Source organism: Gavialis gangeticus, unplaced genomic scaffold (assembly GCF_001723915.1).
Source record: "Gavialis gangeticus isolate Ggan-Ray unplaced genomic scaffold, GavGan_comp1, whole genome shotgun sequence".
NCBI classification, from domain to species: domain Eukaryota; kingdom Metazoa; phylum Chordata; order Crocodylia; family Gavialidae; genus Gavialis; species Gavialis gangeticus.
In genome coordinates, this window is record NW_017729031.1 from 68,462,222 (window position 1) to 68,485,390 (window position 23,169).

Here is a 23,169-nt window from a genome sequence, read left to right on the forward strand (position 1 = left end):
TCTTAAACTTAGAGGGAGGTTCCCCCCCCCACCCCCCCAGGAACATAACTGTTTTAACTGATTCAAACAAAAACACTGATGTGAATGTTACAAGTATCAAGAATCATGTGGATGACCTTCATTTTCACAATGATATTATATTTGGACATTAGATATTGTAACAGTATAAATGTAATGCATGCTATGGGCTTGAACAAAAAGTTGAAATTAAGGTTGTTTGACTATATTGTGTTCCAAAGTCATGTCTGTAAGGGTTGCTTGAAATAAAGTGACAACACTGGATGTGACATAACTTAAAATGACTTAAAGTATTATTTTTTATGAAAATAGAATATTTTAGGCAGAACCATTGTTTTTTCTAAAATGTAATATACAGTATCTCCATGTAAAATATTTATAGTAACAACTATACTGAAACAGATCAGTAGTCCACACCAGGAATGACCAACCTGTGGCATGTGTCTCAGGTGGCACTGGCAGCCTCTGCGTGGCATGCAGCGGATCTGGAAGGGACCAGGTAGTACAGTGGCAGATGGGACAGGGGGCAGATAGCAGAGCAGCAGATCAGACAGAGCACATGGTAGGGGGGAAAGCAGAGCAGTGAATTGGTCATGGAGTAGAAAGCAGTGGCAGTTCACACAAAGGAAGGGGGATTGGAGTAGCACTCAGAAGGTGTGGTGTTTGATTTGTGGCACACATGCCAGAAAGGTTGCTCCCACTGGTCTATGCCATCCCAGGGTGTGATTCAGATGCACCAGGGACAGGCAGAACTCTCTCTAAAGCATTATATAGTCCTTTTTCTTGGGTATCCTGAGTCTAACTGGTTTATTTCTGAGACAGAAACCTTTAATTAATTAATTATTTTTGTCTGTTAAAGTGCATTGAAGTATGCCCCTTTATATTAAAATATGTGTCCCTGTATTTTTCTTAGTATGTGTTATTTTCTGTGGAGTAGAGTGGGGAAGAAAAATAAAGCATGTTAACTTTTATGAATATTTGCCCATTTCAGATGTTTTATTTCACTTGAGCTAGAACTTTTGCAAAGCTGAACATCATTGGAATTGAATTTTTTTTTCATAAAAGAAGATATCTAAAATGAAATGTAAACCCTCTGTACTTAAGGTTAATATATAAGTTATGACCATTTTGTTTTCTTCAGAACCCACTTTACAAAATTCCTGGTATTCTAAAGTGAGATGTGTTGTGCATCTCCTTTGCTGTTCCCCTCAGCATGTTCTGGTTTGTAAAACAGGCTGTTTTCCACTCGTAGAATTTCAGGCATGGGTATATTTATTACTTAACCAAGTATGAAGTATGTTTCTTTTTGTCTCGTCTACTGCACACAAATATGTGAGCATATGTTGCAGGAGAATGGCAGATCATAATGCTTGTCCTTTATACTCCAAAACAGATGGTGGTGAGATCTCTGGTCTAACACTAATCCTGCCTTGGACTAATTGAGCTGTTTCAGCGTTGGATAATTTAAATAGAAAAAACAGGCTTTTTCATTTTGTTGTAGCCTAGTGGATTATTATGGCTTGTCCACTATGTGATAAAGCCTAATGTTGGACTCTGTTCATTGTGTGTAAATTAATAGCTTTTAACAAAATTACAACTAGTCTTTACACAAATAAGACCTAAAATAAGAGAATATGAATTAAAAATGGTTTGTTTTGGTGGAAATCTACTTTGGTTTTACTTTCTATTTTGCTGTAACAGCTAAAGTCAATTTAAGTGAAAGCATTAAGAAAAATAATTGAATTTTATTTCAAAGTAAACAGTTACACACAGGCTTTCACTGAAATATCTAAATCAATTCTAGGAGAAAGAGTTAGTTTTTTTGGGGGGAGGAGAAGTTGGTTTTTTGCTTTGTTTTATTTATGTATTTATTTATTTTATAAGCTCATCAAGCCCTGTTGTATGTGAAAGTATCAGAACAATTTCATTTTCTATATTTCTTTCTGACAGTATATATTTTCCAATGTTTTCTTTTGCATAATACCTTTCTGTGCTTGTAGGAGATTGTATGAAACAAGCCATGTCCCCTGAAATGCTTATTAGCTTGCCTCCTTTTTCAGGTGCCTGGGTAAATCGTGGGCTGGGAATGGTAAAGGAAGCAAATGACCATTTAGTATGGAAGTATGTTGCTCCACACTTAGGGTATTGGATAGCAGCTCCACTGCCTGGAACTACAGGTATTGCATATCAGTAGAAAACTAAAATGACCAAATAATCTAAATACTACTAGTCTTAATACAGGTATATTAGAAGATTTGTTCATAATTAAAAAAAAAGAAAAAAAAAAAAAGAGATACAGGTTAGAAGCTGAAGGTGTTTTATCTACATTTTTCAAGCCTGTTTCCTAGAATTGTAAATTCCAGTATTACATTGAAACTATTAGTTTTTTGGGGAAAAAGGGAAGGTGGAGGAATAAATGACCAGGAAAATTCTTTGACATTTGTTTTCATGTGTGTGACAGGAACACAACCAAAGCATCATTTTTTGAAAAAGAGGAAATATTATTCTGGTTGAAACCTGCTGAACAGTGTAGAAAAAATACTCCTCTGGGTCAAAGGAGGCAGTCTTCTTCATCTTTTCAATTCCCAGCTGTCTTTTTTGATGGGGAAAGGGCCAAGCTATACAGTACTGTCACTGTCTGGGTTTTATCAAAAAGAGAAATGTGAACATACAGAACAGAGGAGCATCTGTTTTTGCACCCAGGAACACAAAGGAGAAATACACTGGGGGATCAGTGCTGGGGGTGGGAGTGGTAGGGTTGAGTGGCCCAAATAGATACTGCCTGTATAGAAACATACAGCCTACATGCTACAATTACGCTTATTCCAGAAATGAAAATTAATATGGTGAAATTTTTGAACGAGAGACTATGATTTCAGAATGTAAAAATAAAGTAATGGGATGGGACAGGAGGTTTAAGCTTGAAACTTCAGGGATTAGTATTTTGAAACAAATTTAGATGTATGCTACAAGCACCATTTGACTAAACAAATGTAAAGGCAATATTTTGGTGTTTTGAGACATCAGCCCCTGAAGTCTGATTATTATTATTATTATTATTATTATTATTATTATTATTCTGAAGTTGCTGAAATGGACAGTGTTAAGATGGCTAGGAAACTATAGTGTAATTTATCAACTGCAGTTCTGCATAATAATCAGAATAATTAGTTTTTGGCATCTAATTTTTGTCTGTTTCTGTGTTTGAAAAAATCTAGATTCAATTATTAGTGCAGTTTCCAAGGATATAACAGCCTATCATACAGTGTTCCTAACAGCTATATTGGGAGGTACTGTTGTCATTATTATTGGATTCTTCGCTGTCCTTCTTTGTTACTGCAGGTAAGGAAAAAAGAAAATCTATAGTATCCTCTGTGTAAATGGGATTTGAAGTTAACAAACAGCCCCTTCTGAGTCAAAATATTATTTTTCCCCCAGCAATATGCCTAGGCATTATAAAATATTTCACACACCTCATGTCTTAAAATTATCACTATATTAATATAACATTGCACATTAATTGTGCATATAAAGTCCTGCAATAGTTTTGGAACAGTTTTGGTTTGCAACTGTTTGCTTTCAGTAGTGCATACTGTTGAGTCTAATATCAGTGTTCAGTGCGGTTGCTGCATTCATCACTGGTATTTTCCCAACATGACCTCTACAATTATCTTCTATTTCCTTTTGCATAGGGATAAATGTGGTCAGTCACAAAAGAAGGAAAAAAATACTACTAAACTGGAAGTTTTAAAAAAGGACCAGACAACATCAACAACTCACATAAATCACATCAGTGCTGTCAAGGGGTCATTAAGGGTAGGGGATAAATCACAGTTATACTCACCTAAGGTTTCATCTTATAGCCCTCAAGGAAAGACTTCTATAGAAAAAGAGGACAAAAAATCCCGGGGCAGTTTTAAAATTTATACAGAAGATGCCTCGTATCAGTCATCAAATCAGAGTAGTCATTCAAGGAATTCATCCCAGTCCTTGGATCCTAGTGCTGGAGTTAGACACATGCAGCACCCAAAGCATATCAACAGTAGTGTTTCCCAGTCTCCAAGGGATGTTCAAGACCAAAACCTATATCTTGCAGTAAAAGAAGAGATGTTTGGGCTTTCCCATATTCCAGAACAACTAATGCATATATACAGTCAGCCTATTGCCATCCTTCAAACTTCTGACCTTTTCCACTCTCCTGAGCAGTTGCATGCTGCTAAGTCAGCTACTTTGCCAAGAAAGGGTCAGTTAGTCTACAGCCCTGTGATGGAACCCATGAATCGTGACAGTTATACACAGACATTACCCAAGATGCCAACGCATATTCATCCACAGCCCCCAACCTGCAGAGATGAGAAAGCCATAGTAGATGGGCAACAAGGTTTACCTTCCCAAAATTCAAATTGGGATCGGTACACCAATAATTTGCTGGAATCTGTCTCTGTTCCTGGGACACTGAACGAAGCAGTTGTAATGACCCCATTTTCATCTGAGCTTCAAGGTATTTCAGAACAAACATTACTGGAGCTTTCCAAAGGAAAACCATCCCCACACCCCAGAGCATGGTTTGTGTCACTAGATGGAAAGCCAATTGCTCAAGTAAGGCACTCTTTTATAGATCTGAAGAAGGGCAGAAAGACAGATAGCAATGACACTAGTCTGGACTCAGGAGTTGACATGAATGAACATCATCCCAGTCGAAAACTAGAGAGGGAGAAAACTTTCATTAAAAGCATGCCTCATTCTAAGATCCTTTATTTGGAAGATTTGGATCTGAGTAGCAGTGAAAGTGGGACCACTGTTTGCACCCCTGAAGATCAATCTATGAGACACATGCTGGATGGAGGAAGTGGATCAGTTGCAGAACGGCAGATTGAAGAACCAATAAGAAGAAAAAATAAAGCAGAAGGTCATGAGTCCAGTACTCCTCCAGGTAAAAAAAAGGGTAGGCCACATATGGCTAAAAGAGAGAGCAAAAATAATATTTGGAAAAAGAGAGAAGAGAGACCCCTTATTCCTATAAACTAAAACACAGTGTTTTAGTATTGTTGCTCCTCTTGCGGGTTCATGCACTGTTTCCTCTTGGCTTCTTGCTGTAGATTTGCAATGTTGAATTTGTAAGGAACAGTCTAAATTGTTTTCTAGTATCAGGTAAAGTTACAATTTTTAATGTGCGAACTAAGGATTATAACTAAGAAATTGATATAAAATGTGAATTTGTCACTCAGAATTGCTAATATATAAATTTTCCAGTCGCTATTTTTGGCAATCTGAAAAAGAAGGCTTCATTTTAATAAGTCTTTCATTCTTGGGTACACCTCTGGGAATGCACAGCTACAAATGTAGGCACTCAATAAAGAAGGTATTTTTAATGTTGCTGGCATTGTACTAGTTTAGGAGGTTCAGATGTTTCTGAAATATTGTATCTAACTCAAGTGACCATGCATAGTATTTATAAATTACCTTTGCTGTGGTCCTAATCACTGCTTCATTTTGCATTGTTTAATCACATTAGTATGGTCTTGAAATAATTAAGGACTTGATGTCTGTCCACTCTCAACTATTAAAATGTCAGCTAAATCCTTTTTCATGTACTATTCAATGTACATTGAGCCAAATCATGCTGAGTTGCAATCTGGGTTGCGTCAGATTTATACTATTGTAATTAGGGTAGAACACGATATGTAATGTTTAGGGATCTACCTAAATTGTGGTGAATGGAGCTGATTTTGCAGCCTTTTTGCACCGAGCTCGCCCCTTGCCACAGATCAGACTGCCTCTTGTGTGGTCCCACCCCTTGTCGCTGATTGGTGGAGAGGGGTGTGGCCATGTGACGGGAAGTCCTCTAAGCTAATCAGCTGTGGGGGGCAGGGAAGAGCTGCTGCTGTCTTGGCTGCTCCAATTCCTATGTTGTTGTCCCCACCCCCCTCGCTCCCAGTGGGCTGTGAGGCCAGGCCACAGCGGCCAGGAGCACCACTGGCATCCACTAGGGAGCCAGAATGTTGTGTTTAGGTGGGGGAGGGGGGTATTCTTGGGCAATGCCCGATTTCATGGTTTTCATGAAATCACGAAGTAGGTCCTTAGTAACGTCCAACAAAAATATTATAAATGTGGACAAATAGTGCCTTTGCAGGCTGTGAGGCTCTTTTTTAATGATAATGATTGACATCAACCAGTGTCAATTTTCCCCAGTCTGAGCAACTTTTGTCATAGGCTGTGCATCACAAGGGTGTTAATCAGATTTTATATAACTGATTGCTTGTTTAGAACAGGAAGAAGCTGAGCTGCAAACTTGGTCTGCAATATAATAAAGTCTTGATTATGAGTTACTGCTCAGTTAAATGGATACCAAAAGTCATGAATGCATGAAATGTAACTAAGATATGTATAGGGGGAGGAAAAATCCATCAGAATATATTTTATGTTTAAAAAATAATTTTGTCAAATTAATAGATTCTGCTTTGGCTAACAGAAAAGTAGATGTATACTCTTTAACATGCTTTACATAAATAGGGTGTCTTTCAATGACTTTAAAGGTGTGTCTCTGATAAGTTGCAACACTTTGGCTTTGGTAATTTAATTTTAAACTATCCTAGTTAGGATAGTTTTTAAAAACATTTTTAATCTATGTAGAAAGTTCAGATTGGGGAGAATATATGTGAGTAAAGCATTTCACTGAATGGCCTAACGAAGTCCAAGGGGGATAGACCACAGAATCATTGACTTTTAGATTTCTCAGCAACAACATAGAACAGCCCATAATGCTGATGGGATTTTGAGAATGTAGTGTCAGCTCTTCCAAAACTGAAAGATAATGATTGTCTTGTGACAGGGAGTTGGGACTGGGGGGGTGGGGGTAAAGGACTTAAAAATGAACCCCTCTAAAGGGAAAAATATTAGAGTGGAAAGCATGTAGCTTCTTGCTGATTCTCATTTCCAGAGTGGTTTAGTTTCAGTTAAATCAGTTTTTACAAAAATGACATATCTGTTTCTAGGATGTTTTGACTTCTCAGATGTCTATCAGTGCCATTTGTGTCATACTATGAAAAGCCATCACTTTCCCCTTAAACATGGAGATAATGTGTGCACACATACTGTGTAGATAAAAACTGCTAAAGATTAAATTCTGTTAGGCATGTTTCTTGTCCAAGATCTTCCTTAGGTATTTAGTCTTTTGCCCCTTGTAGCTGTAATACAGCACTCAGGTTCTATACAACATTTCCGCCACAGGAGTGGTGTACAGCAGTCTTTTACCTTGTATAATGTGGCCAATGGAGTCAAGTAATAATATTTTTGCATAAACCATCTTCTTTAGACTAATACTTTGAAATACCAACAAATAAGAAGCGACATAGTTGTAAGTAAATAGGGTATGAAAGCTTCAAGATTTTCAATAGGATGAGTAAAATGGAGGGTAGCTTTCTGGTAACTTTGCTAACTCCGTACAGAGCCATGCACAAGAAAGGAACTGTCATTCAGAATTGTTCATGCTAATGAACTGCTATCTAATCAAGAATGTGCCTAGTCCATCCTCATTACAAAATCTATAAAAACCTTGCTTTATACTTGGTATTTTGAAAAACACATTTGCTGTCAGATTACTAATTGAATAATGATCCTATCTGATCTAAACAAGATCCAGAATACAGGAAATAAAAATTTGATTTGCTCATGTGCAGTAATTTGTACCAAAGAGGATTTTTTTATTAGATATAAAAAATGCAAAGAGGACTAATGGTAGTTTTTAATGCAGTAATACACAAGTTAAAATGCATTAGCTTATTAGATATTGCCAATGTTTAGTTTTGCATTTGGAACACGTTTCAAGGGTAAAACACTACTCAGAGCACTGAAGAACTCAAGAAGGTAAATTACCCTGCTGAAGTGCCTTTCCTTTTCCCCAGACCTATTTTATCAGTAGGACACTTGGTGATCTAAAAAGCACATGTACACTTTTTTCTGTTAGCCAAAATAGAAGTACCACTACTGAAATTACGTAGTCTCTGTAATATTTTGTTCCACAAATCTAGTGGTTTTGTTTTGGAACATAGACTCTTGCATGTAGATAATAACAGCACTTGTGTCATAACCCACCTACAGTTTATTACATTTGGAACCATTAGCAATTTTTTGGGAAATAAGTTAGAAATGATCAGGTAAAATAACACACTTTTAGGGATTTGAACAACTTTTTGTTTTTAACACAAGGGGCCTGATTCTGATCTCCTTAAGGCAGATATTTTGAAATGAATACCTTTACCTTTGTCAGGTATGAAACTGGTTTGAGATCAACATCAGACACAATTCATTTAGTATCCCAAGTGTAATATACACATATCCAGAAACTACATATACTAGTTTGGGTCTCAAGCTATTTAATTGAACCTGGAAGCAGTGGGGAGACTAGAAGGAGGATGCTCATTGCATCACTCTTTTTAACCTTTTGTGTGTGACCCTAAACTCTCACTCATCTTCCATTCATTGACCTCAGTGGGCTTTTAGAAATGCAAAGCAACTAGGACTGGGTTTCCAGCATTTATTGAAGACACTTTTATTGAAATAGTTTTAATGTAAATGTGTGCCACTTTTACAGCAACAGGCACAGTACACTTTTATGCTTAAATTTTGGGATATGAAAGCAGTTTTTAATGATAAACACTTATCTAAGCCTTGTTTAGGGGAAGTACTAATATTTCCTGCAAAAATGTGATGCCATTTTATAGTAGTCCTTTATAATACTTATGCAATTCTTAATCTTCTTAGCATTTTAAAACTAAAAACAGCCAACTGAAAATTAGTTTGTCACAAGTTAAATTTCTGAAAATTTGTAATGTTTTCCAAGTACTGGGATATTATTACACTGTTCAGCTGATGGAGTCACTTAAAGCACATGTCATACCTTACTGGATATTTTAGATAGCAAATATTTTTACACCTCAGTAGTTACATTTGGAAAAGGGCCCCTTTTAATGCACATTCGAGCATGAAGCTCACAGAGGCCAATTCTGTGAGGTGCTAAAGCCCACTAGAGCTGATGGCACTCAAGTTCCTTACACCTTGCAGGATTGATTCTCACGTCAGAAAAGCACTACCATTGCCTTGGCAATCATCTCCCACCACACTCCTGTAAACAAGTTTGTTTTCCATTCCAAGCATACCTAAAGCTCTGTGTCCTTTTGAAGTGTTTCTACCTTTTGTATTCTTTTGTCAGAGGTGTCTTTTCATGTTTCAGTGTATTTACTACAGTACTACTGTATTTATTGCTGAGAATGTAACTAAGGTTTGTAAAATGTTCATGCAATATAATAAAATAGTTTTAAAAAGTTCTTGATACTTTTTAAAATTTAGTTAATATGGTTTAAAAGAAACGTTGCAGACAAATATGCTGCTTTTAGACTTGTTTGCTTTAATCTTTAGGGGGAAGAGGAACATCATGTGATCTCTACATGAAATACACTTCTGCCTGTGTCTGCCCCTTTTCAACAGCCTGAGCAGCCTATGGGAGGGGTGTCAAACTCCCCTGAGCTGCCTGGGCCAGATGTGGACCACGGAGCTCAGGGTTAATGCAGCCATTGTTCTAACCCTCACCACTGATGTGGTGCCAACAGGGCTCTGTACACTGGAAGTTGGCATTGTCTCCTATCCCTGAATTCCTGGCCCCTCCACAAGTACTGTTAGACATATCTTTGAAACCCCTGGCCTATGTGATCTCCTTGGGTGCTTGTATGTGACGGGGGTTTAGTCCCCTAAATTACAATGGTTGTTTTCTTTGATGATTAAAAGCCCACCTTTTCAATCAGGGACTTCAGTCACTGTTATATTAAGGTGCCCAGTACTTTTTTATTTTTATTTTTTGCAGAGCCTGCCCAATGTCTCCTGCAGCCTGGGGGTGATCTGCCAGCAGACCGAGCAGCCCCTGCCCTGGAGGGGGCCATCCTTCCCCCTACGGTGGTGGTGCCCCTCAGGGCAGACAGGTGCTGCCTCAGCTTGGGGAATAGTTGGATTAAGTTGGGCTCTTCTTCCGAGCTTGGGCAACACCTGCCTGCTAGCCATTGCCTGGGCATCCCTGGGGGTCACTGCTGCCATGGAGGAAAGGAATGAGGCCCCCTACAGCTAAGGGCCCACTGGCAGCTTGCCCCCCAGGCCACAGGAGAGGTGGGCAGGCTCCATGAAAAAATAAAAATGATTGGACCCCTTGCTGATTTCCCCCCTCCCCTGCTGAGCCTGTCTGCATGAGCTGCTGGTGGGCTGAGCGGCCCCTGAGTCGTAGGGGGCCCTGGTCCTTCCCTCCACAGTGGTAGTATCCCCCGAGGCCACCCAGGTGGAGAGCTAGCAGGCCAGGGGCTGCCCCAGTTTGGAGGCAGCATCCCACCAGATCCAACTCTTTCCCAAGCCTGCCCACTGGAAGCCTGCCAGGCAGTGCTCCCCAGTCAGGCCTGGGGAAGACTTGGATCTGGTGGGGTGCTGCTTCCAAACTGGGGGAGCCCCTGGACCTCTAGCACCCCACCTGGGCAGCCCTGAGGGGTGCTGTGACTGTTTTGCACATACTTACCACATCGGAAATTTGTTTTTAATTTATTTATCAAGAAGTTTTGGAATTCAAATGAAAAGCAGCCTTTTAAGCTTGGGATAAATTTACCTAGCCTAACTTACAGAAATGCATTTTGCAGTTTAATTAGCTGCAGTATTTTTTGTAATTAGCACTGATTTAATTTCAAAATTATTGGCTAATATTGCTGTGGCTGCATTTAGTCTTAGGCCTATGAAAAGAAACATTTGCAGTTGTGCACCAGCTAAATTACTTTTAATTCCCATACCACTAAGATGGACTAAAGAGAGCTAGAGGAAGCAAAACTAACACTTCAAGCCTGCATTTTTTTCTGCTATATCAATATTTGTTCAAAGGGGCTTTATTGATGATTGTATATAAATTTGAATTATTGTTGAGGAAATTCTGATTTTTAAATGTTCTCTTGGTCTTGATGTTTGACTTGAATACGAGTATTTGGATTTGACCCTAAATTCCATATGATGAGACAGATTGGTATTAGGGTGGCACAGTAATTATTTCATGCAACTTGCTGTTGCTCTTTCTTGGATGGAATGGCCGTCAATTTCTTCAGAGTAAACATTTCACATCCATGTAAAGGAAGATGTTAAGGAAGATTATTACTGAAGTAATTTGATCTTCTTGCAAATAGGGAAATTCTGCACAGTGCTGAATCTGAAGCATTCTAAAGGTACATTTTAAGTCTTGAACTGTTCCTTGGGATCATTCAAACCTTCAACCATGCTGAAAAAGATCATCTGTCTTTCCACTCTAAGTACCAATTTGTCTGTGGTTCTTTAATCAGAGAGAGAACCTGTATGGGTTTAATAATGGTCTAAAAAAAACAGCCTTCAGCCTCCTAGCAGATGGCACAGATGAAATAGTGGTTGCTTTAACCCAGGGCTCTTAAACATTCTGATGTTTACTGTAATGTTTTTAATGCTTAACCTTCCTGAACAATAGCTTTTATGTTCTGCATATTTTCAATAAAATACATTTGTTTGCTACTACAATCTATTTACATATGCTACAAATTAGCTGAAATATTTTTTTTTCAGAAAACGAATGATTTTTCTACTTCCATGAGTAACGAGTGACAGGTTTGCTCAGTAACAGCTGATTCTGTGCAACAGTTAAGGAATTTGGACATGCAGTTGGTTCCCTTTATCTGATATGATCTGTAAAAAATGCAGGCAAAATTAAAATCAGTGTTTATTCTTGTTTTAAAACATTATCATAAAAATAGAATTACATTTCATATATATACAATAGTATATTTAATTAGGGTCCAATAGAGCAAGAGTATGTATGTATGTGTAGAAAACAGATGTAATAGTTTTACTGCTAAAAAGTTTGAAGTAGTATGCAAAATTGGAAGCTGATTTCTGATCAAACAATGACAGATAGCTGGGGAAAAGTAAATGTCAAATAATTTAACAAAATGAAACCTTGAACACTCTGATTTCTTATTGCAAGTATCTTTATATTTTACAATTTTAATATTTCTGTTTGGCTTATCCACAGCTGTTAACTAATTTCAGTGGATTTTTTAAAATGTAAATTGCTAATTCAGTGTGGATTTTTTTTTCGTTACATATACTCCTGGTTAAATTTTCATTACACACACAAGGACTGGAGTTGTATGGCTAAGCTCCTAAACATTATCTAAAGATTATATAATTTCCAAATTAGATAGGAACTCCCTGCCTGCAACTTGAAACCAGCCTAGCCCCTTTTATTTTATGAGGTTCTAATGGCTATGCATATTCTTTATAGATCAATGAAAATATAGGAGGAAAAGCTAGGATGTTAGCAAAGAAATAAGAGCTTTAATGTAACATGGATTAAACAGATTTTTCCTTGTATTTAAATCTTTAAGATTTCATTGAAAATGACACATGCTAGTTTAACTTATTTTTTATAGCTCTGAATGACACATTTCTCCAATTTATTGCAAATAATTCAAACACCTTGAACTTTATATAGTTTTTCAAAAACTAAGATGTATTTGGGGTGGAGGGGTTGATAAATTGATGTTGGAGTTTGAAGATGAGAGGAAAACTGTGCATCAAATATGGACCTTAAGGTGCAGATTTACTTTCAAAAGGAACTACAACAGCATTACAGACTTCCATTTTTCTCATGAGGTATATAAATACTATCTACTCTCTTCATGAAACTTAGAGCCCATTTTTATAAATTTTCTCAATTTGATTTTTAAAGTTAGTACTTGAAACTAATCAATAATATTAAATAAGTATTAAGATTCCAGAAATTGTATCTCTTATTTAATAGACATTAAATTAAGATTATTTATTTATTTATTTATTTATTTATATTCAACAAACCCCTCAGTTTTGAGCTTCAGTTTAGTGACCCTGTTTCAGTTATGGGCAGAGATGGGTTTTCTGAATTGGAAAATTTTCCAGTGCCCTAAATAGAGCGTGATCTGATTTAGCATATTTATTTGACTTACTTTTTTAGTTTTGTTAATTTTATGTCCCAATAGCCACAAGTATTTGAACTGAAATATTTGATTAGGAAAAAAATTAAATACAGCACACTTAATGTGGTTTAAATATATTCAAACAAATTCAAAGCTTTATGTGGAAATAAATTATTTTTATTGGAATACTAAAAATAGGAAGACAATACACAATAGCATGTACTTCTCTTACCTTGTTTGTTTAACTTTAAGAAAAAAAACAAAGGCACTGAAAACTGTTGGCACACTAATTTTAGCACACCCAAAGAACTGTGCATACTATGCTATGCCGTGGTTGTCCACTCATCTACTTCAATGGAGTTTAACTCTCTTCCACCGAAGTCATTGCAGCACCTCCAGTTTCACTGTCACTATCTGTAGAGTCACTTGCACTACTTATTAGTTCCATTTCAGAATCAGATTGAGGCAAATCTGATTCAGAACTACTTGAACCACATTCTCCTTCGCTAAAGCAGGGGTGGGCAAAATGCGGCCCGTGGGCCAGATGCGGCCCACCAGCCCATTCTATCCAGTCCGCAGGGCCCCTAAAAAATTTAGAAAATTAATAATAATCTGCCCCTGGGCTGCCTGTCATGTGGCCCTCGATGGCTTGCCAAAACTCAGTATGTGGCCCAAAATAATTGCCCGCCCCTGCGCTAAAGGATGGTTTTACCAAAGTCTATGGGCAAGGGCAACTTATCATCACACTGCATCTTCTTCATTAATTGTGCTTCTGACTGATTCTTCAGAAGTAAGAGATTTTGAGAAACAGAAACAAGCTTAGCGGTGCATTCATTTGTTAGTCTGTTCCTCATTTTTGTCTTGATTGAGCTGAAAGCCTTCCAGTTCCGTTCACGAGAAGCTGCTGTTGGTGGAATGCTTAGGATCCTTAGAGCAATCCTGGACAGCAGTCGGGTGTTACAGTATCCCTTCCACCATGTGAGAGGAGACATATTCTCTGCTCTCTGCCAAATGATGTCTTTGCTCCAAAGTTTTTCTTTTGTGCAGTACTTAGCAATGTCTGTCGTCATGGCTATTTCGTCGATGTTGGGGACATTCTTAGCTACTTCTATAACTGTATCAAAAGCAGTAGATAATTAATCTTCTGATAAATGTTGTCCTCTGTATTGAGGATCCAAAAGGCTTTCATGAACTGGATGAAAGCAAAACTCAGATCTCTTAGTAAACATTTGTTTTACTTCACCTCTATCCAAAAGAGAAGGAGGCAAAAACTCAATTAGATTTTCAGTCAGTTGTCTGAATATCTCTGGAATATTTGAAAAGCTTAGTGCATCTCCTTCAAGTTTCTTGACAGCCACTGCAGCTGGTAGTAGCAAGTTGAATGCTATTTGAACTCAAACCCAGAACACATCATTGTTGAGAATCTACTTCCGAATGTTCACGGGAATAATCTGGGATTCCTGTGTCATCTATTGAAGCACACTGCAAACAGTTCTTCGTAGGAAGCAAACTATGTAAACATTTTGTAGCAGAGTCCCACCTAGTTTCCCCTGGCAATAAAAGTGCACTTTCCCTCCCCTTCTTCTTTTTCTAATTTCTTCAAAGTCTGATTAGCAAAATGATGATATACGATGGGTGCATTAGTTTGTAACGTTCCCTCCAGTATTGATTTTCAGTTATGGAAAGAGGTGTACCATTTACAAATATAGCTTGAGCTAAAGTCTCATCTGCTGTTTCTTGATCTTCTTTTGACATTTTGTCCACAAAGCTTGACAGTCTTGAACAGCTACTCATAGTGGATTGCATATCTGGTGATGGTGATCTTGAAAGCAAGGAGCCTGCTGCTTCTTCCCCCAGACCTGGCAGCTCAACATTTTCATTTTTTGCAAATCTGCTATTTCACTTGAGCTACCAAGTTCCTGCAGCAAAAAAGGGGAAAAGATTTTTATTTTAGCCTATTCTAGTCTGGCCTCATCCATCAGAAGGAGAAGAGACAGGAGGCTTGCTTCTCTCCTCCCTGCCAGAAAGAACAGTTTGCTGCTCAGTTGCCCTGGGCCTGCACGGCCAAAGAGAAGTCTAGTTTGGCCTCTACCATGGGCCAGAGGACTAAGCTCACTCTGCTGGGTTGAAATAGTTAACTTTTTATTTATCATGTAATTAAAAAAAAAAAATTATTGTTAAACCTAAGCCACATTGGGTGCTCAGTGCAAGCAGAAAAGCAGGATATAAATATTGTAAATAAATAATAGTCCAGAGTTGCATTAATAACTTTTAAAATTAGAATGTTTTAAAACAATATAGTTGCTAGTCAATACTGTGTGTTTAATATATTAATTTGTTTGCTTACATAGGGTTCCTGAAGTAGACTTTTCTCAAATGTTGTTCCACCACTTCATTGTATTAGCTTTCTGTATATAGCTTATAGTTTCATAGTTTCTAGGGTTGGAAGGGACCTGAGCAGATCATCGAGTCTGACCCCCTGCCATGGCAGGAAAGAGTACTGGGGTCAAACGACCCCAGCAAGGTGTTCATCTAACCTCCTCTTAAAAACCCCCAGGGTAGGAGCCTGCACCACTTCTCTTGGAAGTTGGTTCCAGATCCTAGCCTCCCTGACAGTGAAGTAGCGCCTCCTGATATCTAACCTAAATCTACGCTCTGCCAGCTTGTGACCGTTATTCCTGGTCACTCCTGGTAGTGCTCGGGGGAACAGGGACTTTCCCAGTGCCTGCTGGTCCCCTCTGACTAGTCTGTACTCTTTCAGGACAGTTTCTACATGTTATTAAATGTTTCTTCATTCTTGTTGTGTTAGCACACTCCTGCCCACCATATTTACATCTACCAACTTTCTTCCTTCAGTGGCTTGAACTTCACCATAATGATGTCACACGTGGTTTTTTTTCTGATTAGGCATTATTATGACTACTTCAAACAAAAATCACTAAAAAACTAACAAATCTTATGCAGACACTTCCAACTTCCCCAACTCAAGAAAAGAAATGAGACACTGCTCTGTGTGTATACTGAACTGAAAGGAAACAAAAATGAATCTGTTTTAGTTTTGCTTTCACTTGCAGTCTGAGATGAAATAAGAATTTTAACTTTGGTTTTGATTTGACCTGCACAGCCAATTAGTTGATTTCATAACTTGCTTTTTGGCTTGGATTATTATGCGAGTGTATTTACCCTCCTGTTTACAAATCAATAAAACATATATGTACTCTCTTGCACAATTCCTAGGGATAATCATCTGAAAAACATTAATTACAACTTTGAAACTACCAAGCTAGTCTAATATTGTATTGGCATCCATTTATTGTTACTAATTAATTTTATGAAACAATAAATGTTTAGAAATGGAAAATTTCCCACAGAAAAATCAAGCCCCACATCTCTGGTTATGGGTATTATTCCTACTTCCCCACTGGCTAAATTAAGCTACTACAGTAGTGTAAAGGAGAGGTAAACTTGTTGGAAACTGCCACTAGGAAATTCACTATGAAAGAAAATAAAATAGAGTCAAAATATGGAGCACAAAATCCAATGCATTAAGACAGTAAGATCTATTTATTTATATAAAATAAATTGTGTGACATCATGACCTGTTATTCAGTGAAAATCCTTCCATTAATAAAACTGGTTCTGTTTTAAGGCTCAAATTATGTTTAGGTAGTCTTGCTAAAAGCCTTCTTTCAGGTTTGGATTTTTCTGCAAACTTGCCCTCCCCTTTTGATGATCTCTGGTTAATTGTACCCAAATTAACTTTAAAGTTCAAATTCCCAGGAAATCTTACAGATGTTGAACTTTGGTCATTTCTTCCTTTAACAGCAGTTGCTTTCTTCAGGTTGTCATAGTCAACTTGACACACTTCTGTGCCTCTGTCTGCATTACTTCCAGTTAGGTCTCTGATGCTACTGAGATGTGCATCTCTTCTAGGTGCAACAGAATATGATTTCAAGGTATGTGTTTTCTGGACAGTGCTAAGAGGGACATTTTTTAGGTGCCTGGAAAACTGTAAAGTCAGGTGTCCATTTGTACTATGCTGGCTAGAATGAGGTTTTCCCAGATGAAGGTAGCTTAAGGTAGTTAAATTTAAATCCTGTTGAGCATCTGGTGGATCTTTGCTGCCATTAAGTTGTTTGAGGCTAACTTGAGAAGTTTCAAAAATATGTCCAAATTGTGTTTGCTTGGACAATAGTCCAATTCCAGGCACAAATAACTCTGGCTCCATATGCTTGGCAATTTTACTCAGACTGGTTTGATAGCCTGATGGATGGACATCATGATTTGCTGGAACATCCTTCCAAGTTAATGGATTGTATACAATATATCCATCAACAGGGCATGCATTTTTCTGGTGCAGCAACCAATCATCAATACATTTCCTATGGAACTTAAAAACAAAACATGGGTCAAATACATAAAAAGTGGCTTATTTTTAACTATGCCAGTTTAAGTACAAACTATTCCTGAAGACAAAAAAAAAAAAAAATCAAAGTCTGATTCTCCACTCCCTATGACTCCATTCTCCCAAGAAGAAACCAAAAGTAAATTCACTAATCTCCAGGTTAGGTCAATGTGAAACTGGTAAATGTTAAGAGAGTATTTACTGAGTCAAATGGTTTATCAGCAGCTGAGCTGTCTGCCGTAAACCAATACACTTGAATTGTTCAATATATCAATTAAGTTCTTAACTGCTCCTATGAAGAACAGAATTGCATCTATGCTCACTGACACATATAGACTTAGTGCTGACTCCAGTGTTTTCTCCTTATATATCTTTGGTAACTAATGATGCTGGATTGATTGTGTCTACTTCCAAGCAGTAGCTTTTCTTTTCTACAGGATAGTAAAAATCATCATGAAAAATGGTGTCATTCTGTCAACAAAAAGAATGCTGCTAGTCAGGTAGACATCTTTCTCAAATTCTTATAATCTGGAAATGTTTTATATGGGTCTAGTAAAGCACTGGTGCAGACTGCTTTTGGTGCACAAGTTGCTAGGGTGCTCTAAAAAGATAAGTGGATCCAAATTATGTCACTTTTATTTACAGTGTCAAGTTATACACAACACCATAAGTTCCAGGAAAGTCAACTTTTTTACTCCACAGAAGTATGTTGAGAACACAGTCAGGTTCCATAATTAACGACTACAAAATCAGAATCAGAAGCCACCTTTTTATCCTGTATTCTCTTTAAGACAGATAAATAAAACCCAGTCTTAGATGGGTGTTTAATGGGATCAAAACATTTGCAAGACAGAAAACTACCTACTATTAAAATTTAAGAATAACTTTGTTTTCACACCCACAGGAGTGGTGATGGGCACTAGAATATTTGTTCCAGGCACACATCAGTTAAAAGGAAATGAATGGAGCATGAGGCTGCACAAGCAGCCAATGAACAGTACTCTCGAACATTCAGAGCTTACTCTACAATGGTGCACACATCACTGACAATAGGGAACTGTAAAATAAATACACATGGGCATATAGTATGTAAATACTAAGCCACTCATAACTTTAATTAATTTCCTTTAAAGTCCCTGGATTTTCTCAGTAACTTTGCCATTGAGCTACCTACATTTAATTGATAATACTGTATTTGCACTGCCATCTAAGCAGTGAGTGCAATCATTTGTTGATAGACATAATATTAAGAAACAGGCTAGTAAAACTGTTGAATGTTAACAGATTAAAATCCTGATAGTCTTGAAATACAGTATGATAATAATAAAGAATCAAATTATTTACCTAATGATTTGTTTGCTGAACATTCGTATTCTTTTCAATGTTTAAGTTAATCTGATAGGTAATATTTCATGAACTTTGTATACAATAAATCTCTACACCACACAAGCATGACAACACATATTAAGAATGCACTTTTACCTTGTGATTACATGGCAGGAGTCTTGCATACTGACCCAGGCAAAAGATCTTCAAACACAGTCTACACTGCAGGCCTGGAGCAAGTAAATTGCTACATTTCCTAACCAATGTGCAAGGTATAGATTTTACAATGTGCTCTGGGATACAATTGGTCCTAAAAAAATATAAAAAACAGAACAGTTTTCAATAAATTAGAAAAAGAGCCAATGAAACTGAAATTTTCAAAGTGGCAAGCCAACCTCTGGTATAGGAATATCAGGTTCTGGTGGGCTGATTATTGAGTAGAGTGATTTTTTTTTTAACCTAATCAACAATTTGCAATAGTCATTTCAAAGACCCCAATCTTGCTATAGAATAGCCACAAATGGATCTTCCCCTAGGAGAAATAATTATGATAATTTATTCAGACCTCCTGTGTAATATAAGCTACAGAAATTCACTTAGCAATTTCTACATCAATCTTCCTGGTTGAGAGATTACTTTATTTTAGAAGAACCAAAGCACAAAGAAGTTAAGAAATTTGTCCAGTCACAGTCTACATCTATACCAGTGGTGATCAACCTTCTTATCTTGCAAGCTGAGTCCATCTGTGCACTGAATTTGGCTGAAGAGCCCAATCCAGCTGTGCGGAGGGGGCATGGCCTGCTGCTGACTCAGCTCTGTGGGGGGAAGGGGTGTGGCCCAGCCCCAACGCCACCAGTTAAGGCTTGGCAATTTGGCAGCAGGGAAGGAGTGCTGGGAGAAATGTAATGCGCGTTCACAGTTTCCTTTAATCAGTATAGATATACCCCACAGGAAGCTTGTGGTGCAAAAGCAGAACATTATCCTTGAAGTCCTGCAATGCTCTCATGCCTCACTAAGACACTGTGGGAGATGCATACATTGCAGGATTAGGGGCCATACACAATAATCTGTTCTAGTACTGAATAGTAAATTTGAGGGTGTTACTCTGAAGAGTATGATGGGAGACCACTATTGTAAAGACAACTGATCTCTCAGCCACGTCAAATGGGCCCATTCTGAAGCACATTCACAGTTTAAGATTCTGCTTCCAACTCTTTAGGTATCTTGGAGTGGGTTATCTTTAATACAATAACCTTGTTAGTATACATATAAGTACATTTATAGGAGATCAAAATTCATATTTATCTCAGCCTGTTTGTCCTCAAATTCAGATACAAGCAAATTACATTTATTAAAAATACGAATGAAAGTCTTGTCCATTATCCACCAAAATGTTATAGGATTCTGCCTTTCCTATTTCCAAATCAAATGATTCATCTCAGTAATAATCTGCTCCTAAAAAATACTAACCCACCTACCTCCACATTTAATTACTTTGTAAGTGAACAGGATGGGTTTTCCTTGCTCTTAACCGAAAGGTAGCTCAGAGCGTGACAATTTAAAATGCTTTTCCAAGATGCATGGCATTAGTCTCTAAGCCTAAGTGAAAAGAAATTCACTCACCTGTAAATTACATTTAACTTACTTTAAGTACATTAATATGATAAAGTTAATATCTGCTTTCTAGAAGGCATTTCTAAAAACAATAAAATATTAATATATTGAGTTGTTTAAATAATGTTGAATATAGAAACTCAAAACTTAAACAGTATGGGAAACATGGTATCTTACTTCTGAAGATGTGACATCTCTTCTTCATCTTCTGTATTAATGTTTTTTAAATTCCCTCTTGAAGCTGATAATTGTGAAACGTGTTTAAGTGATCTCCAACTCTGATTTCTCTTCTATAATATTCAGAAAGAGCTTATAAATAACCACAGAATATAGCCCAAAAATAACTGAGGAAGAATACTGATTCAGAATTTGGTTCTTTGTAAATTTTGAAAATAGGAACTATAAATATTTTAATAAACTCATTCTTTATCAGTTTCTGTAGCAGAAAATACAGGTTAATCAATGTTCTGGCTGAAGTCCCTTTCCAAGAAGACTTCCTTTTCTCATCTAAAGCTTTGGAAAAACCTTAAAGTATGGTGTGGTGACTCTCAGCAGTTAAAGACCATCTTGATGCATGTCAAAAAAACCCTCTTATCCTTAGGCAAAATTGAAGAGCTAATGTTTCTGGGCCTTTTAAGGCAAAACTACACGAAAATCAGACGTGTGTGTTTGAAACTGCCCCTTGCATCCAAGTCCATGGTAACTGCTATTCATATTATCAATGCTTTGGCTCCACAAAACAGTGTAGCAATATAAAAGAATTAGCCAATTACAGAAATGTTCAAAATGAGTCTGCTAAATCAATAGCTAGCCCTCTGGAACCTGTGGGAAGACAGGACATTTCATACTTATAATTTCCTGCCTGAGCTCTAGGCCTGTATATTCAGCGCTCCTCAGAGCTATGGCTCCAATAAAATCACATCTGATGGAGTTAGCCAGCTGGCTAGCTGGTTAACTCCGGATATCATTTGCAGAGATCCTCACACTGGAATGAAGCAACTGAGAAGTTAAGTGTATTATTTTTTCCATAGAAGTGTTACCAGACACTGGAAGAGGAATGTTTTTCACCTTTCTCATTTTTTGACTCCTCCATTATCAAAAGAGAGCTGTATCAAGGCCCAGGCCAAAAATAGAGACCACTACTGCAAAGACAACTGACCTCCTTGTAATGTAGTTAGAGGCTAATTGGGAACATTCTGAAGTACCTTCTAAGGCAGTGGTCACCAAACTTTTTTGATCGCGCTCCCCTTTCAGTAAAAAATTTTTGAGTACGCACCCCCAATATATGTATATTTATATAAATATACATCTAAATAATAGAAGTTCTAATATTTTCTTCCCGCACCTCAATGGATCGTCTTGCGCACCCCACTCTGGAGACCACTGTTCTAAGGTGTTCTTCCTAATTCTTTATGGGCTTTTTATTGGGCTGTCTTTTAACCAGAAATCCTCTTTAGTGCATATATTTTTTTAAAAGAACAGTTTATTACATTTCCATATAAAATATTCCCTGTATTTGTCTATTAGACGGCTTTGGATGCAGTGTAATAAAACCCAGTACGGTACCTGCCGAAAGGTAAAAACATGTGGAGGATGGCAAAACTTTTTGAAACATTCATGGCATAGGTGATATTCAATACACTTCGTGCACCTAAGAAACACAACAAAATAGGGGGCTTGCAGAATGGACTATTAACATTTTAGAATGATACATAAATATAAAGAAAACCTTTGTTAAAGTTTTGGCATATGAAGTCCTAAATTACCTGTATACACTTAATCTAACTCAAACTTATTGTAAACTTATAGTGTTAGTAAGTTTTTAGGAAGCAACACTTAATATTGATCAGTTTTTGGCTAAATTTTCCACAGAAGTCTACACCATGTGCTATTCTTACCTAAGGGGAAAGAGTGAATATTTAGGTTTCTGAATGGCAACAATTTACGTAAGAAAATATTACAGATAATAAAGCTTGTACAATAGGGTGGATAGGTTCATGGTATTCAAGAGATTCTAATTCAAGATGAAGAAATCAACACTGATTGCTGACCACAGGTGATGACCTGGTGAGGAGGCTGCAGGTGCTTGACCACCTGGGTGACTGAGCGATCATCACCTGCTGGAATTCACCATCCAGTGCAAGGTGACAAAGGCCTGCAGCACAGCAGCAGCCCTGGACTTCAAAAGGGCAGACTTCAATGAGGTAAGGAGAATAGTCAGGGAGGCACTGAGGTCCCAGAGGGGAGGGGAGTTGGGTGTCCAAGAACAGTGGTCGCTCCTTAAGGAGACGATCCTCCAAGCCCAAAGGGAGGTAATTCCGACACAGATCAAAGGGGGCAAGAGGGTGCAAAGACCCCATGGCTCACCAAAAGAATCTGGGAACATCTAGCTAAAAGGGAGGCGTACACCCAATGAAAGGGAGGGGCCATCACCAGCGAGGACTATACTGCGGTTGCTTGGGGATGCAGGGAGCTGGTCAGGAAGGCCAAGGTGGAGATGGAACTGGGACTAGCTATCCGGATCAAGGACAACAAGAAGTCCTTTTTTAACTACATAGGGGGCAAAAAGAAGGTAACATGGGGCCCCTGCTAGACACGCTAGGAAATCTGGTCGTCACACCAGACAACAAAGCTAACCTATTTAAGTTTCTTTGCCTCCATTTCCCCGAGCAGGGACCAGATCAGCCCCCACACCAGGACACCCTCAAGCCCCAGGAGAGGCACACCCAGACCTAGGGTCAGGAAGGATCTAGTCAGGGAATTTCTGGAGGGACTGGATGTATTTAAATCAGCTGGTCCAGATGATCTCCA

At 37.9% G+C, this 23,169-nt stretch overlaps 2 protein-coding genes across 2 annotated transcripts in view; one reads left to right on the forward strand and one right to left on the reverse strand.

The window, feature by feature from the left end:
• Positions 1–9,344, forward strand: part of FAM171B (family with sequence similarity 171 member B) — a gene marked incomplete at its 5' end in the record, with an annotated part of 49,228 nt that extends 39,884 nt beyond the window's left edge. The window contains 3 exon segments of the mRNA XM_019522875.1: positions 2,079–2,195; positions 3,237–3,360; positions 3,711–9,344. Of these exon segments, the coding sequence (XP_019378420.1) occupies positions 2,079–2,195; positions 3,237–3,360; positions 3,711–5,046 (1,577 nt within the window).
• Positions 9,345–16,554: 7,210 nt separating this feature from the next.
• Positions 16,555–23,169, reverse strand: part of ZSWIM2 (zinc finger SWIM-type containing 2) — a 23,201-nt gene continuing 16,586 nt past the window's right edge. The window contains exons 5-8 of the mRNA XM_019523063.1: positions 21,925–22,009; positions 20,536–20,648; positions 18,901–19,054; positions 16,555–17,403 (exon numbers count right to left, since the gene is read on the reverse strand). Of these exons, the coding sequence (XP_019378608.1) occupies positions 16,606–17,403; positions 18,901–19,054; positions 20,536–20,648; positions 21,925–22,009 (1,150 nt within the window). The 3' untranslated portion in view covers positions 16,555–16,605. The remainder of the gene's footprint in view (positions 17,404–18,900; positions 19,055–20,535; positions 20,649–21,924; positions 22,010–23,169) is intronic.